At 34.3% G+C, this 18,245-nt stretch overlaps 1 protein-coding gene across 1 annotated transcript; it reads right to left on the bottom strand.

The window, feature by feature from the left end:
- Positions 1-386: 386 nt before the first annotated feature.
- LOC138315692 (transcription initiation factor TFIID subunit 4-like) lies at positions 387-18,229 on the bottom strand. Its single transcript, XM_069256909.1, has 14 exons — positions 16,922-18,229; positions 15,150-15,314; positions 14,369-14,606; positions 13,821-13,963; positions 13,437-13,526; positions 12,240-12,389; positions 11,472-11,701; positions 11,027-11,196; positions 10,275-10,405; positions 7,527-7,652; positions 6,244-6,300; positions 5,277-5,387; positions 4,673-4,729; positions 387-4,392 (listed from the first exon to the last, which is right to left on the bottom strand). The coding sequence occupies exons 1-14, from the start codon at positions 18,215-18,217 to the stop codon at positions 4,282-4,284; spliced, it is 3,075 nt and encodes a 1,024-aa protein (XP_069113010.1). The 5' UTR covers positions 18,218-18,229; the 3' UTR covers positions 387-4,281.
- Between the last annotated feature and the right edge of the window lie 16 nt (positions 18,230-18,245).

Here is an 18,245-nt window from a genome sequence, read left to right as displayed (position 1 = left end):
ACTGGTTGTTTTCAAATGTGTTTGGATAAATATAGTACCTGAATTAAACACTGTTAGGTTAATAACACATAAACATGATTAAATCGAACCATACTTGTTAAGTATTTGAAATTTCATATACATATATATATGTATGAAAATAATATTTTCAAGAAGTTAAAAATTTGAACATAATATTTACCATACAAGAATACAAAATCTATGAAATGAAGCGGAAGATATTTGCATATGTACTACCTAAAAACTGAGGTAGTTATATACCAATATGTGAAGCCAAGGAATAGAGCCATGTACAGGCCAGATATACAGAGACTTGCTAGCAGTCTTATAAAAATATTCCAATTAAAGCACTGATGAGATTCAAAGTCAAGTGCTAAACACTGACAACAGCTGATGGGATTAAAGACAACCCATTTCATGAGGATGAATGTTTGGCGTTCGATGGACTGCACGGTTTTGTGGCATTTGAACAATACAGCTATATAAAAGAAATAACACATTTGTTAAGTTAGAATGATTCAACATGTGATAGTTGTGGGAGAGATTTGAACACAATTACATAATTTCATAGGATACTTACAGAAGGAAATCAATTTCTCAATAATTAAAAAATACAAGTTTTCATTAACTGAACATCACTACAAGAACAAATTAAGTTTTCTCTTGGAACTTTTACTTAAAGTTTTGTACCTTTATGATTCCCTGATACTAACCATAATCTCCATCTCACACATTAGGCATAATAATAAGATTTTCACATTAATCATGTCAATGATTACATAGAAGTTTTGAGATCATTGTGGAAATTCCTTTCAAATATATATACATATGCACTATGGTTGTTATATTAATCATCTCTGCAAATTATCTTTAGACCAAATTCTAATGTTGAAATAACTTATATATTAAAACTTTTTTGCAAAAATACCGTAGTTGGATTTAAAATCCTATTCAGGAAAATACTATAAATGGGTAATCATTGGCTGAGATGGGAGATTTACAGGTGGAAAAAGAGAAAAAAAAGAGGAAAAACACTTACAAATTGATACAAAAACCCATAATGAAAGATACAGTGTTTCATTTTCAAAGAGATCAGTTGTAATTTATGTTTTGATAGTTTGCAACAAAGACAACAAAATGTAGTATGAAGGGAAAACTTCTGAATTCACTTGACATACAAAAATTTGTATGTCTGTTTGCAGATGCATCAATTAACCACATATTCATAAGAGTCAGAAAACTTAATTTTTTTTATGAAAAATAAAGCCTTCAGCATAGATGCACATGTATCTAAATTAACAGAAGCAGTGTTATGAGGCTAACATTGCAGGTTCCTATGATCAAACATATTTGTAGATATTTCTCTATGACACCTGTACTCAGTGAGAACCTAGCTTCTGAACACAATCACATTGATGGCTATCAATCTCCGGGAAGTTACAATGAGAAACTCAAGAGTTCAAATGAGTAAGGTAATAAAAATGTCATGATGATTTTGGTTATATGGTAACAGCTAGTATGATAATTATGTAAAGCAAAGTCAGCAACAAATACTTAAATTTGTGATGACCAAGATGCATACCTCAGTCTAATATGATAAAACAATGTTAAACAAAAAAATGTTTGACATGATGTGTAGGTTTAAAGGTCAAACCAAGGCCATATGGTGTTAATTAGGTCACCAAAGGTCATGGTTGACTGCTGCCTTGCAGGGATTGGCACTGCCCTTTCCTGCTAATATTAGTCGACAAAATTGTGACACATATATATACTTTCACTATTATATCGCTGCTAGTGATATACATGATTTAACATTCAGCTTTCTTTTTGTAATTGTTGAGAGAGATTCAGATGAATCTCTTGTGTAACAATAAACTTCATTGCATTTCTGTTCCACTCGCACCAAATGAGGTATTTTTTCATTGCCCTAGATCTGCTTTTAAATATATGGGGTCAGAACTACACACATTTTCCCTTATCTGGCCAATTGAAATTTCACATTACATACCAAATGCATAAATTACAATATGATATATTGCTTCTGACGCTAGAATTGTTCTGCTTCTGAAAGTTCGAATTGGCACAAAATGGATTTTCTGTACAAATTTCAAAGCTCTGCTTATATTATCTGTTTAAAATACTTTTGCAAATTTCCAGAAATATAATTTTGGGAAATATGACCCCAACACAGAAAGCACTTTGACCTTGCTCTTTATATCAGTCTGGGTATTCAAGTCTATATATATATAGCAGACCATACATATATGTTTATACCTAGAAAACCGTACACTTATAACGCTTCTTTAATTCAGTCTGAAAAAATATTATTCACAAGATTAATAAATATCTCTTGAAAATAACAAAACTTATTGTTTTATTCTTTATACAAATATTTGTATTATTATTTACATGTTTGAGCAAGGTCTGAGTATATATTTATACTGAATAATTATATTACCTAATACAATTAAGTTTTTTCTTTGTTTCAGATAATGGAATGGTAGCTAGATATAGTTCTCACTCACACGCACACACATGATCATATGGCAATGAAGGATCACACCACACTAGCCACCAACAAAGCCATCACATATCAATAAATGACCAACAACCAACATATAGTAGCACTAACTGACCCCAATAATTAACTAGATCCGCTAACAAACCTTTAACCTTTTACAGTGAATCCTCAAGTCCATAACTCACTATTTCAATAATAGTCTTTCATTTTCCTGCAATAGCTTCTGCTTGCAGAATCAATTCCTGTATGTAAAATCTAGAATCTTTCAAAATTCAAAACACAAGCGTTTTGGAAACAAGATCTCTCGGAACTTCAGCATATTGCTCAATTGTCACAATCTTTATCACAACATTCAGTGTTCATTCTGTACTTCAAGCCAGATTTTCTTCAGTTCATTCCAGCAAAGAAGTTGTTTCATAACAGCAAGCTGTAGTACTGACGTTCTACCTCAGCAATGTTGTTCTGTGTAATTAGCCCATGTTAACATTTGGCAATTCCCTATGACATCAATATGTCACATTGTCTATAATTATATAAGTTTCTGTCCAGAGGAGATGGGTCATCCATACCATCCATCACAACAGCATGTGACCATCACCTTCTCTCCCTCATCACAGTCTTTGGTTAACAGAAAACCTGAAGCACTGCCTCCTATAATGCTGAATGCTTCTGACACGTACACCCGCTACACTTATCACAAGTTCAGCTTTTACTAGATAAATACAGTACATCACAGTTATCACACAAAGCTCCTTATCTGAGCCAGGTTCTTCATCCCTGAAGCTGTGCTACTCAAATCAGCCATCCATTTTCAATAGGATTCAACGTCCCTTTGCCTCATTCAATTTAATGTTAGTTCCAATGTACATGTGTAACAGTCCAGTTTACATCAGCAATCCATTAAAAGTATCAGCTCTGATTAGTACAAGTTCCTGTCTGTTTATGCCTCAGTATGAGTTCCTTCTAATACCATTGAAGTCATCTCAGTGATTTCACTCTATGCTCCATCAATCTTATCTGTTACAACAGTCTCATTCTTGGAGCTCTCCTTCATCACATAGTGGCACATATTAAAATATTTTCATATACCTTCCAATGTTGACTTCAATCTCTTGGTTGGAGCTGGTTGGCTACATCAACATTTCACTCTAGGTATTCTAATACCAATCATTCTTCCAGAAGAAATTAGAGGTTTCTTATTCTGTGTATGCAGCCTTCACATTTCTTTTTTTCCCTCTTTTTCCCAGAGAGGAAATCTACCCAATATATCTGACAAGAGTTGCCTCCTCCTTCCCATGTAACAGCTTAAAACTGGCTGGGACTACCCTGACGATCATTGATGCACTCAAGAATGCTTTTACTCAGCACAATGATGTAAAAACATCTGTGTTAAGTCATCTTGGCGACGACTGTTTTTGCGTCTTTGACAGACACATCAGATCTAGGAATACGAGTTCCTGATGCCAAATGGATCTTGTCCAATCAGAATATATTTCTGAGCAATCGACGAAGGAAACATGGCAGTGTTCCTTACTGTATCTCTTGTCCCGGCTGATGGCTGTAGAGGTGATACTGTGTAGAGACACAGTGTGGTGACATGGATGTACACCCTGTCTGAGACATCTCTGTAGCACTCTCGTGTAAGCAGCACATTATACCGTGTATAATATAGCACTTTATAAAGCTTCACACACTCCGCCTCACAGAGACGGATAAAACTATTCCATTGGTTATAACCAGGTCCTAACTACAGCATATCCTCATTTTAGGAATGTCTTATAGAGAACCTTTGACTTGCACAAAGATCGTTCTTGTTCCATAAAGAAGAGGACATCTCTTAAAGTAACCCTTTTAATCCGTGGTCGAGATGTCTGCAAAAACAAAAGTAAAGCTTTAGTTTTATAAACACATGTGTCATCTTTTTATAACTGTTGAATATTCCTTGTGATATTATTTTAATAGAATTATTTCCAAACAAAAATAAGCTAGAACAGATTTAACACATCATATGAGGAAGTAAGGTATTAACATTCAAAATCTCAACTTATTATATCAATTTTAACTTTTCAGTTATAAAATCGATGAAAAATTTACAAATACTAATTCTTTTAGAATTATTTTTCAGTACAGTGAAAGAGTTGATCTACTTACAGATCTTGATGATGATGATCCCAAACCATTGGACAGATTCAACCCTCCTGAGCTTCCCTGTGGACGGCAACATGAAAACATTAATATTTCATCCAACACTAGCACTCATGGAAGGAAACCAACCCATCATTGGAATGAATTGGTTTACTAAATCCTGGGCTATACAAATGTCAATATTTTAATAAAACAGTCATAATTCTGAACCTCAAATATGTGGTAATACATTTGTAAATTTCAGATGAAACATACTGAAATAGATTGGAGTATTGTAACAGAAATGAAAATGAATTATGGAGATCGGTCTTTTAATTTAGAGTCTTGGATTTAATTTTTTTAAACTAAAATAAGCTCTCAAGGAATTCCAATATTATGTGTAAAACTTATTATTTCAAACAGAACTGTGACCTTCAAATAATGTAAGATGGATATTGTTTGAATGTGTAATTAGTGATCATGCTTATTCTTTTCACATTGGTTCACAAAATACACTTTTTTATCTTAATTTCAGATAGATGTGCCAAGCCTTGTGATCAAGATGGAAGAAATCCAGGATTTCAGCTTTGATATGATGAAACGTGTACCAATAATTAAGTTTGCTGTTTACCTGACTGGACTCCCCGAAATCCGTTTTGCGTTTCTTCCGAGGTCCTATTGCTGCTAATGCTGTTAAGTTTGCCTCCTCTTGCCTCATTCGCTCTATCTCAGCTTGTTGTAACTATGTACAAGAACAAACAGTAAAGTAAATTATTTACAATCTTAAGGTTGCTAAAGTTTTAAAGATCACAAGAGGCCCATGGGCCTTAATGGTTATCTGACTACTAGCACAATACAACGTAGTCGTTTAAAGATTTTAGCATATTTGACCCCTGTGATCTTGAATGAAGATCAAGGTCATTCATTTGAACAAACTTGGTAACCCTTCATCCCAGCATGCTACAGGCCGAATATCAGGTCTCTAGGCCTCCTAGTTATTACCAAGAAGTCGTTTAAAGATCTTAACCTATTTGAGCCCATGTGACATTGAATGAAGGTCAAGGTCATTCATTTGTACAAACTTGGTAGCCCTTCATCCCAGCATGCTGCAGGCCCAAAATCAGTACCCTGGGCCTTCTGGTTCTTGAGAAGAAGTTGTTTAAAGATTTTAGCCTTTTTGACCCCTGTGACCTTGAATGAAGATCAAGGTCATTCATTTAAACAAACTTGATAGCCCTTCATCCATGCACGTTACAGGCCCAATATCAGGTCTCTAGGCCTCTTAGTTATTCACAAGAAGTTGGTTAAAGGATTTTTAGCCTATTTGACCCCTGTGACCTTAAATGAAGGTCAAGGTCATTCATTTGAACAAACTTGGTAGCCCTTCATCTCAGCATGCTACAAGCCAAATATCAGTACCCTGGGCCTTTCGGTTATTAAGAAGAAGTCATTTGAATGTAAAGTTATATAGGAAATGCTTTCTTCAAACCTAAACTGTAGCAATGGTTAGTTATAAAGTTTGTTGACATTATCCAAATGAACACAAAAAATCTGGTGATAGAACAATCAAACCAAAAAATATTCAAAGTAAGACTTACCTCTTTGGCCTTTTGTTTAATTTTTTGCTGTTCTGGGTCTTCATGTTTTGATCGGCTCTGCCAACAAATTAACTCATATAATTGTATGCATATATCAAAGATAATTAATGAATTCAACTTCAAACAATGTACAATATCAAAATGTACCCAATTAAAGGAATCTTGAACCAAGCCAAAGTTTCTACATATTTACAATGTAAGGAATATTTCTCAACATCTATACCTCAATCTTTGATGCTAATTGGCCTAGATAGAAGTACCCAAGGGGTTTAACTAAGAAGGGTACGTAGGCTAGCTTAAAGATGCTCCACCGCCGACAGAGCATAAATGATATTCATCATTTGAACAAGAATTGGTGTTTAATCGTGTGTATTTATGTCTAACTAACACAAAAATAATATAAAATAATCAAATTCACCTTTGGTGCATGCCCAATCAGTACTTCATTCCATATAGGATATAGTGCCACGGAATTTTTTCGGGATGCAATTAAATATTTTTCATACTTTTAACTCGAAGTAAAATTAGAATCTCAAACTTTTGAATGGTGGTAATGATGTAAAGTAAGTAACTTTTGTAACTGAAGAAAAATACTAAATCATCTGCTCCTGCTTTTGATAGTGCAAAAATTCTATTTGTCAGCGGTGGAGCATCTTTAAGAGCAATATAGGTTGTTAGACTGAAAACCTACTAAGCTTTCCATGTAAAAAACAAGAAATTTAACACCATGGGTGAAAAATAAATGTACATTTTTGTTTCACTACTAACCCATATACAAATTTTTGTTTCACTACTAACCCATATACAAATTTTTGTTTCACTACTAACCCATATACAAATTTTTGTTTCACTACTAACCCATATACAAATTTCTGTTTCACTACCAACCCATATACAAATTTTTGTTTCACTACTAACCCATATACAAATTTTTGTTTCACTACCAACCCATATACAAATTTTTGTTTCACTACTAACCCATATACAAATTTTTGTTTCACTACTAACCCATAAACAAATTTTTGTTTCACTACTTACCCATATACAAATTTTTGTTTCACTACCAACCCATATACAAATTTTTGTTTCAATACCAACCCATATACAAATTTTTGTTTAAATACCAACCCATATACAAATTTTTGTTTAAATACCAACCCATATACAAATAGCTTAGCTGTGTACATGCATCTGACAGTAACTCTACACAAATTACATGTGGATATCATTTATCACATATGTTGTACCCCGTATATGGATAAACTTTAGGACTATATTTATACCTTGGCTGCCTTCATTATTTTTTCCCACTCCTGTTCCTCGTGTCGTTTCTTTTCTAATTTGTCTAGTTCTTCTATAAATTTTAACTGAGACTTAACATCCTTTGTGACTTCAAACCTATCATTCATCTGAAAGAAATTAGGTACAGAGATTAAAATCAAACCTATCATTCATCTAAAAGAAATTAGGTACAGAGATTAAAATCAAACCTATCATTCATCTGAAAGAAATTAGGTACAGAGATTAAAATCAAACCTATCATTCATCTGAAAGAAATTAGGTACAGAGATTAAAATCAAACCTATCATTCATTTGAAAGAAATAAGGTACAGAGATTAAAATCAAACCTATCATTCATCTGAAAGAAATTAGGTACAGAGATTAAAATCAAACCTATCATTCATCTGAAAGAAATAAGGTACAGAGATTAAAATCAAACCTATCATTCATCTGAAAGAAATTAGGTACAGAGATTAAAATCAAACCTATCATTCATCTGAAAGAAATTAGGTACAGAGATTAAAATCAAACCTATCATTCATCTGAAAGAAATAAGGTACAGAGATTAAAATCAAACCTATCATTCATCTGAAAGAAATTAGGTACAGAGATTAAAATCAAACCTATCATTCATCTGAAAGAAATTAGGTACAGAGATTAAAATCAAACCTATCATTCATCTGAAAGAAATTAGGTACAGAGATTAAAATCAAACCTATCATTCATCTGAAAGAAATAAGGTACAGAGATTAAAATCAAACCTATCATTCATCTGAAAGAAATAAGGTACAGAGATTAAAATCAAACCTATCATTCATCTGAAAGAAATTAGGTACAGAGATTAAAATCAAACCTATCATTCATCTGAAAGAAATTAGGTACAGAGATTAAAATCAAACCTATCATTCATCTGAAAGAAATTAGGTACAGAGATTAAAATCAAACCTATCATTCATCTGAAAGAAATTAGGTACAGAGATTAAAATCAAACCTATCATTCATCTGAAAGAAATTAGGTACAGAGATTAAAATCAAACCTACCATTCATCTGAAAGAAATTAGGTACAGAGATTAAAATCAAACCTTTCATTCATCTAAAAGAAATTACGTACAGACACTAAATGATCAAAAAAAGAAAGTTTTAGCTACAACTTCTAAAGCTCCTAATGAAAACATTTTAGAATCATTATTAAAGTACATTCTCATTGACATTAAATTTGATTTCAGAATCTCTTGCTATATCCAGCTATTAGAAAGGTTTGTGACATTAAATATCAAACTATTCCATGTACCGTAAAAACTTGTATTATGTGCGCACCAGTGTAATTTGCGCAGGTACTTTTTAAAGCTGAAAATGCTGAAAAAAATCTACTATCAGTATATTTTGCGCATCAAATTTTTTTTGGGAAAAACAATGTCCAGGGAGTCCCAAAATCGATGTATGAAGGTGACAATTTCAATGCAAAATATTCCCTAGAAATGCTTGAAAACTTGCACAAAGAAGTGTTGTATTATGAAGAAATAACATATATTAAAACCACATTGTGTTTGTTTTCTTTTATTGGCCACCGTAACCTGAAACTAAAATATCTTGCAGATGTCCAAAACATCGGCGGTCCGGTTCGCCGTACGCCTTGCACATGTCAATGTTTTGAGATATTACACATGAATAGTAAACAGGAATATTCAAAAAGATTAGAATCTATTTGTTTAAAATTGTCACAATAAGTAATTAGTGTGTTTGAGATCATTAACAATCAACAGCAATCGGCTAGCAGATACGTTAGCTTGCAACAATCACATTGTGAGTAAACTCACTACCTGTACGGTACCAGATCCAAGCTGATGGCTAATTATATTTATCAATACGATTGAATATGTCACTAACCTTGTAGCTTGTTAATTCTGCAGTAATAAAATTGCAAACCACTTATTGAAAGTCCTAAATATAGGTCAGTTTAGGCATCTTATAAATCCCACGTGTGTTTTGACTTTTTGCACACGGCCTGCAGTCGGGCCCTACGGAGTTTCATGTGCAAAGCTAAAGGCTAATTATATACACCAAAACGGTTGAAAATGTCACTAATCTTGTAGCTTGTTAATTCTGCAGTAATGCAATTGCAAACCAATTATTGAAAGTCCTAAATATAGGTCAGTTTAGGCATCTTATAAATCCCACGTGTGTTTTGACTTTTTTGCACACGGCCTGCAGCCGGGGTAAACATGTTTGTGTATACACACACACACTCTCTACAGACTCTCTCTATAGCCTCTCTCCCCTAAAAAAATACAGGTAAACTACATTGACCCGGCCAAAGCCACTGATTGTGGCTGTCCCATTACACTACGAGGTGTACAGGGTATACATCTCTTGCTGTCAGTAGAAGCCATGCTCTCAGTCAGTCGCCATTGAAATTCTCGGGCAAATTATAAACAAGACATCGTGGTCATAACTTAACACTTTAATTAGCCATAGATAACCCACTATAATAGGTGAGGCATTGTTTTTACAATCATTGTTACCTTTTATTATATAAAATGGCTACTATACACAGAGCGGTACCGCAACATTCATAGATCGCCAGCCCCTCAGAATGGACAGATTTTTTCCCCGTAAATTTTTTAAAACTACTCTATCAATGTAATTTGCGCACCCCCAACTTCAAATTTTATTTTTGTACAGAAAAAAAGTTTTTACGGTAACACAATAACTCTACAAATCTGCTATATATTACATTGTTAATACTTACTTTATAAATTTCTATTCTATGTTCTGCTATTGTTGCTAACTTTTCTAAAACATCTCGCATCCGTTCCTGAGCAGCGTGAGATACTAGATTGATGACGTCTGAGGACACTTCATCTACACCATGTTTCTTGGCTATGAACACAAAAGAACACAATCATAACTGGTGATTTTCGTGGTTTCATGGAACATTTATTATTGTATAAATTTCATCAACAAAATATTGAGAAATGGTTGAATCATGTATATATAGCAAGCTCACAAAAATTTGAAGCTGTTCAAATCTAAATTTCTCATTTATTTTGACGTATTTGAATAACTGACTGTAAGGTAGATAATAATGTAACAACCTAAATAAACAGCGTCATGCATCAAAGATAGGAAGCCTACAGAAATATCCTATATAGTAAAATCATGTATCAAAGATAGGAAGCCTACAGAAATATCCTATATAGTAAAATCATGTATCAAAGATAGAAAGCCTACAGAAATATCCTATATAGTAAAATCATGTATCAAAGATAGAAAGCCTACAGAAATATCCTATATAGTAAAATCATGTATCAAAGATAGAAAGCCTACAGAAATATCCTATATAGTAAATAATAGAAAGTTTTGCGAAATTAGTGTATGGCTTGTAGGTATGCCGGAATTAAGCTTTTTTGTTTTTGCTGCAAAAGAATTTACCAGTCATTTTTCTAAATCTGCTGCAAAATATTGAACATTGTGTCCTAGCTATTGATGGTTTATGATTACCTATAGCACTGATCCGACTTTGTAAGGTTGAATGGTGGAGAAACGCTTCATCTTTACAAGATCGTATCTGTGTTCCAATGAAGTCTGCATTTGTGGCCAGGATATTTTTGGTTTCTTCTGATAGGTTCACACCACCCATAGTTGCCACATCATTGATGTCATCATCATCTCTATAAAAAAGAAAAGGACAGCATGCATTTAATACATTGAACCTTAAAACGATTGGTTGTCATACTTTTGAAAAAACATGAGATATATAATAATACACATATTCCCTTACAGGTAAATTTTTTGTAGTATTTTGGAGCATAGAAGATGGGCCCTAATTACTGCTTAATCAATTTCGAAAGAAATAAAAGTTAGCATCTAGGAATCAGGAAAGTTTCAAAAAGACTATATGAAAGAGCATTTAAATTTTTTTGTAAATCTAATTCAATATACTAACTTGAGGGAGTCATATTTGGGTTTTTCGCGGTGGCCCGCTGTGCTGCCATGTGATTTTGTTTGTCCTGGTACTGTACTGACTGTAGGAATGCCCTGTACCCCGTGGTGAGCCCCTGGGCCACGCCCTGCCACGGTCACCGTCTTTGGTATGCTGCCCCTATGGTGAGCTACACTTTTTTGTATCTGCTGCACCTGTATCATCCCTTGTTGACTTTTGGCTGTATTCAAAAGCTAAAGAATACATACAATAATGTTTTCAAAAAAACTACAAGACTTCCTTTTAAATACAAAATTTATCAATTTATTTCAAAACGCATTTTCTACTTTCACCACAGATTTTTTTTTACAGTTTTTGATTATTTGTCCAAGAATACAAGGCTCCTGATCCTTCTTGTAAAATGAAATATTTTAATGTTCAAAAGCATACATCTATTATATCTCATATAGTGGTGGAATATGCATGTCTTATAAATGCTTTCTAGAACTGTATATAATTTCAGCTTATTAAAAGTTGTGACAGCCATATCGGATGTTTTATGTATGCAAATTTAATACCTTTTCCATTCAAAGGTATTAAAATTTATAAAGTAAAATGAACAAAAATCAATGGTTGAGGCATAAAATGAACAAAGAAACTCATTTACTTATAATTTTCAGGAAAGCATTGCAGAAGTTAAGGAACTTACTATAACTTCTCTAATGTTTCTCAAATGTCTATGGGGAATTTTTTTTAAAGTTAAGAAATGTTTGTTAAACTGGAAGGACTTACATGAGGGATCTGGTTTGGTATTTGTCCCATCGATGTTGCTGCTGTAGGAATTATCACATTTTGCTGCAGGACAGACAATGGAGGTGCCCTTACTCCTTCTATAGACATCTTGTTCTGTATTAGCGACTTCCGCAACAGAGGCAGACTTTTCTGAAATCACATAACATGTATACCTATACTAACAGTAATGCTTTATCACAAACAAGGTAATTTGAAATACTCCATAGCTATGTAGAACTTTCAATTGACATTTAGTTAGACTTATACATACAGTTCAGGGGAATGGTATCAATGGCATAATAATTAGATAAAAAATAAAAGAATCCCAAAATAATTAGCATTCAGGGATGAGATTACCTTAAAGGAAGGATAAGGATATAAGCATTCTGGGATTTGGGACAAGGTATGGCTGTTAGCATTCAGGGATGGGGACTAGGTATGGCTGTTAAAATAATTTTACATTCACGGATGGGGACTATGTATGGCTGTTAGCATTCAGGGATGGGGACTAGGTATGGTTGTTTACATATTATAATTTACATTCAGGGATGGGGACTATGTATGGCTGTTAGTGTTCGGGGATGGGGACTAGGAATGGTTGTTAACATATTATAATTTATATTCAGGGATGGGGACTATGTATGGCTGTTAGTGTTCAGGGATGGGGACTAGGTATGGTTGTTAACATTATGGGATAAGGATTAGGTATGGCTGTTAGCATTCAGGGATGGGGACAATGTATGGCTGTTAACTTTCAGGGGTGGGGACTATGTATAACTGTAAGTGTTCAGGGATGGGGACTAGGTATGGTTATTAACATTATGGGATAAGGATTAGGTATGGCTGTTAGCATTCGGGGATGGGGACAAGGTATGGCTGTTAACATTCAGGGATGGGGACTTTGTATGACTATACGTGTTCAGGGATGGGGACTAGGTATGGCTGTTAGCATTCAGGGATGGGGACTTTGTATGACTATACGTGTTCAGGGATGGGGACTAGGTATGGCTGTTAGCATTCAGAGATGGGTGACAAGGTATGGTTGTTAGTGTTCAGGGATGGGGACAAGGTATGGATGTTTGCTTTCAGGAATGGGGACAGGTATGGATACTAGCATTCAGAGATGGGGACATTCGGGGAAGGGAACAAGGTATCGCTGTTGATATTATTTAAGCTAGCACTTTGGGATGAAGTTACCTTTAAGAAGGGGACTAGGTATGGCTGCGGTGATGATTTAAGTTCTGCCTGTAGTCTTTCCGTGAAAGCCTCAGGCTCTACTTTTCCATCCTGTTAAAGTACAAAATATTCAAAGTTATTCCTGTTCATTTAATGACATACATTTTTTTAAAACCATGAATGTATATCTTATAATAATAGAATCTGTAATCTCATTTCAGGAATAGTACATAATGTAAACAAAGTTCAAGGATTGTATAATATAAGCTTGAAATTTAAATATTTCCTATTCTATTGCTCAAGATGTACCCAACTGTTCTTTGATAAATGTAATAATTCAATAAATGCAGTTATACTATAGAAATTGCATTTCAAATAAAAAGGCAATTTTCAAAATGATCTTACAATAAGACCCTGGATGAGCTCTCGGACATTCTTTACGGTTTCTTTGGGCTGTCCGGATGCCAGCTTCAGCAGTGTTGAGAGGAAGTTTTTACATTTTTTCACATTATCTAAAGGCTGTTGATGGCCTTGACCAGAACTTTGGTCTGAAAACAAAAACAAAAAAACACCCAAAAAATGAGAAATTACATCAAATTCATCTTTACTGCATTATGTCATCAATATGAAAAACCTTTAACTGTAATCAAACTAATTTTTGAGGCGATTAAATTAAGCATTATCATCTCCAACAACATTTTCTCACTATTAATTTATCTCTTTGAGAAGGAGTCATAATCAAATGGTAATATAAATAACATAGTCTATGGTAACGATCACTCCTATTTCAATCCAGGGGGTTCAGTAAATTTGATGGTTTGGTAAAGTCTCTAAACTGTTTCAGTCAAGTAAAAGTTCAAACATAGTTCAAACATCAGTACTAAAACTCATAATGATATGACAGGTTTATGCCTTCATAAACAAAATAAATAAAGATATTCTACCCCACTTACTTGTACCAGGGCCTGTTGAGGTGTTTGGTGCCATTGTCGGGGTGGTAGTCCGGACAACAGTTTGCACAACCTGACTTGAGGCTGTAGTCACGAGTGCAGGGGCTCCAGAGGACGGGATGGTCTGACGAAGTACTGTCTGAGGTTGGCCTGCTATTGAGGTACCAGATGGATGTTGGATGGTGACTATTTGGCTGTGGGTGGTGGGAGGCCGTGCATGTGTCTGGACTGTGGTCGGGGGCTACAATGTGAATGTTAACATAGTCATATTAAAATACAGAAATACAGCAATCAAATTTGGAAATATGATGTATTCTGTTTTGAGCAGTAGAAACTCAAACGACAAGAAAATAAAAGCGAGAAAGTAACATCAGACAAACCTTTTTAATAAATCTAGTAGATATCAATCTTTTAATACAAGGAATTGCTTACATCATGGAAATTGCCAATCTGAGTGTCTGAATCTTCCTGCTCTTATCTTATTGTTCAAATTGAGAAACTGATTATCACAACATTAGAAGAATTCATCAACTAATTAATAAAGGTGTATGATATTAAATAGCATTAAAGTGGCAGCTTGAAATTTCTTTAAAGGATTTCATTTGTTAATTCAATGGAATATAAAAATAATTTTGAATCTCCAAAATGATATTGCACTTTGATATTTAAGCAAATGTTTTACATACACATACCACTTTGACTCATCTTTGGCCGTCACGATTTCTGATAAATAATATTTTTATTTCTAAAGTTGCTGAAGCTGGTAGGCCTGCATTATACATACCCTGACATACTGTATGCGATGCCCTGTTGTAGAACTGACCATTGTCGTGGACACAGCCTGCTGTACACCTCCCTGGTTTGCGGTGACAATGACAAACTGGCCTTGTTCATTCTTCACCAACATCCCACCAGGCGGCAGCATCCCCGTAGGCAGGGTAATAGTTCCCTGTAATTATAATACAATATCATTACCATGGTAGATACAGTTAGGTATCTTTTAAACTAACTCCTAGTCTCTTACCAATTTCATTATAATTATGATCCAGGATTTCATGTGCACCTCCAGTTTAATTTTACTTAAGATCTAAACTGGGGATGGATTCTTTCAAATTTAAATACATTTTTTTAATTCTATGTGACTAAATGTCATTTTATAATTTGACACTCGATTGATTTGAGAAATTTCCTTTCATAAGTTATGATGTCAATAATAAAAACTTTTTGTCACTTTCAGTCTGAGATGCAGAAAACCTACATCAGGGTATATTCATGTATATATATATATTGACCAGCTGCAGGCAGGCTACATAAATAGCTATAGTCAGTTTAACATCATTTATATTGTATAACTGTTGCGAAATGTACTATACCTGTACACTCTAAATCTGGTCATGACAAAAATATGGCGATAAATAGGATCTTATATCTGTGGCAAAATAGCTAATATGACACATCATTGGACACCACTATGACAGTTTAATACTAATAACTAATATGGGTCTCCGGCATCAACAATGAATATGATAAAGCTTCATATATCCTAAATGGAATATTGGTTAAACGTGCAAACCATCACAGCTCTTCAAAATAATTTACTGGTTTCACACGATATACTCTGTGATTCCTTTTAGTATTCATCTTCACTTGTCCTCATTTGACCCCATGACCTAGTTAGTTTGAGGTCAATGGACAACATTTGAAATCTGCAAAAGTATTTCATATATTCTTGACAGATGCAATTTATAATTCAAATAATAACTGCAGCCTAATAACTGTACCATTTCAAGCTTACCATTATATCCATGGTGACTGGAAACTATGACCTATTTATGATAAATCCCAACTATTGCCACAGATAACTGATATTGGATACAAAATCTGTTTTCTCAAAATATCTCTAATTTAGAGCTGTCATTGATATAAACTTTATGTATCAATATATCGAAAAGAAAATATAACAATTTGGAGTATATAGGGAAACAATAGTGTTGTTGAGAAAAAGATGAAATCTGGAATGGTTATTTTGTGTATTACACATTGGGTTTATGAACGAAAACAATGCATGTCATTCGGAACTATTGCTGAGTATTTGATATATATTTCATGGTAAATGTGAAAAATTCACTGAGTTAAAATGATCAGGAACCTTACAAAATATATACAGTTGGTTAACTGTAAAAAAAAAATTACATTATTTGTCGGCATTTGAATTCCAACATTACTAGTTCATAGGTAGTCAAAAAGTACAATTTCGGTTTGTATCGATTTTGGAAAATAGGATTCTATATCTATATCTATATCGTATCGAAGATGAAAATCGTTAATACATCGATATCATTTGTAACGATCTAATTACATATGTTTAAAGTCAAAACTATAAAGATCAAACTATAACTATAAAACATAAGATTAAATATATCATAAATATTGACAATCCAAATGTAAAATTTAGCTACCAATTAAATGAATTCATTTTTCATAGACAGTATTGCAACCTTAAAAGAAAAATTGTCACAAGTTGCAACATGATTGTTACTTTCATAGTTTTCTTACCGCTGTCGTTCCTGGTCGGGGTGCAATGTTGATTTGCTGCTGCCGTACAGGAGAAGCTGTTGTTGCGACCCGTGCTACTGCTCCCTTACTGTTCGTGAATCTTGGCACCACATTTGAACCACTGACACTAACCACGTGCATAGGCACGCCACTTGATTGTGGCGTTTGTTGACGCATCACTACTTGACCAGACTGTGATTGTCCAGGAGTTCTAACTGTAATAACACTTGGGTTCCCTGCTACACCACCTTTAATTGGTGCATTTACTATATGAACATTAGTTGCCTGTGTTATTTGACTCCCAGCCACAGTAGGTGCAGATCCCGTTTGTATATGTTGTGCTCCATGAACTGTCTGTATAGTCTGAATTGTTGGTGTGCCTTCATGTTTCACATTTGAAATTGGACTTCTCGTCGTTTGTTGTTCGTTTTTTATTAAAAACTGGTTATGCTGTTGCGAGCTCATAGAGCCTTCTTGTTTGATAGTTGTTATACGTTCTTGTTTTAGAGCATTTATATTCCCAGCATTAGCTTGGTCATGTTTCAAAATAATTTGTCCTGGTTTTAACACTACATCCTGCTGACTAGAAAATTGTTGTGGAATCGTGATCCCTCCAGCACTTGATGTAACATGCGGTATTATCACAGATTTCTGATCAACTACTGTTTCACCTGGTTTTGAAATAACAATTCTTGCATTCACATTGGGAGAATGGGTAGTCCTATTTAGATCTATTTGTGGTGAATTTGCACTCTGAACGTGGTTTGTAGTAACTAAACTATTGGAATTGACAACTGCTTGTGGCAATGGGGAACTTCTTGAATTCACCAGTGGTTGAGAGTTCGGCACTATTCTTACAGCATGCTGGTTGTTTACAACTCTGCTCGAGTTTGGAACAGGGGATTCCCTATTATTTTGAGTATTGTTATTGGATGCTGCAACATTGTTTGAGTTTATTATAGAATTAATGCCAATGATCTGGGGGTCTGATTGGGTCAGTTTCACCAATGGACTCGTGACAGAGTTCACAGTCACACTATTTGGTAAAGACAAACCTTTTAGTCCCTGTGTTACATTGGTGGTCTGTACAATGTTGAAAGATGATGCAGTGCAAGCTACCGGAGTGCTTGCTGTAGTGATATGATTATTATTTATAGAAGATTCTGATATCGACTGTGAGTTATCCTTGTGTGTAGGGGAAGCCAACTGTCCTTCTAATGCACCAACTAAGGCACTAACGGCACTTTCATCAATCTCAGAGGTAATCAAGTCGTCGATAAAATTGGCGGTCGCCATTTCCCCGCACAACACATTTCAGACTGAA

The sequence above is a fragment of the Argopecten irradians genome, chromosome 2, assembly GCF_041381155.1.
Source record: "Argopecten irradians isolate NY chromosome 2, Ai_NY, whole genome shotgun sequence".
In the NCBI taxonomy this organism is placed as follows: Eukaryota; Metazoa; Mollusca; class Bivalvia; order Pectinida; family Pectinidae; genus Argopecten; species Argopecten irradians.
Note: the sequence above shows the minus strand (reverse complement) of the source record. Positions and strands in the feature narration are given on the sequence as shown.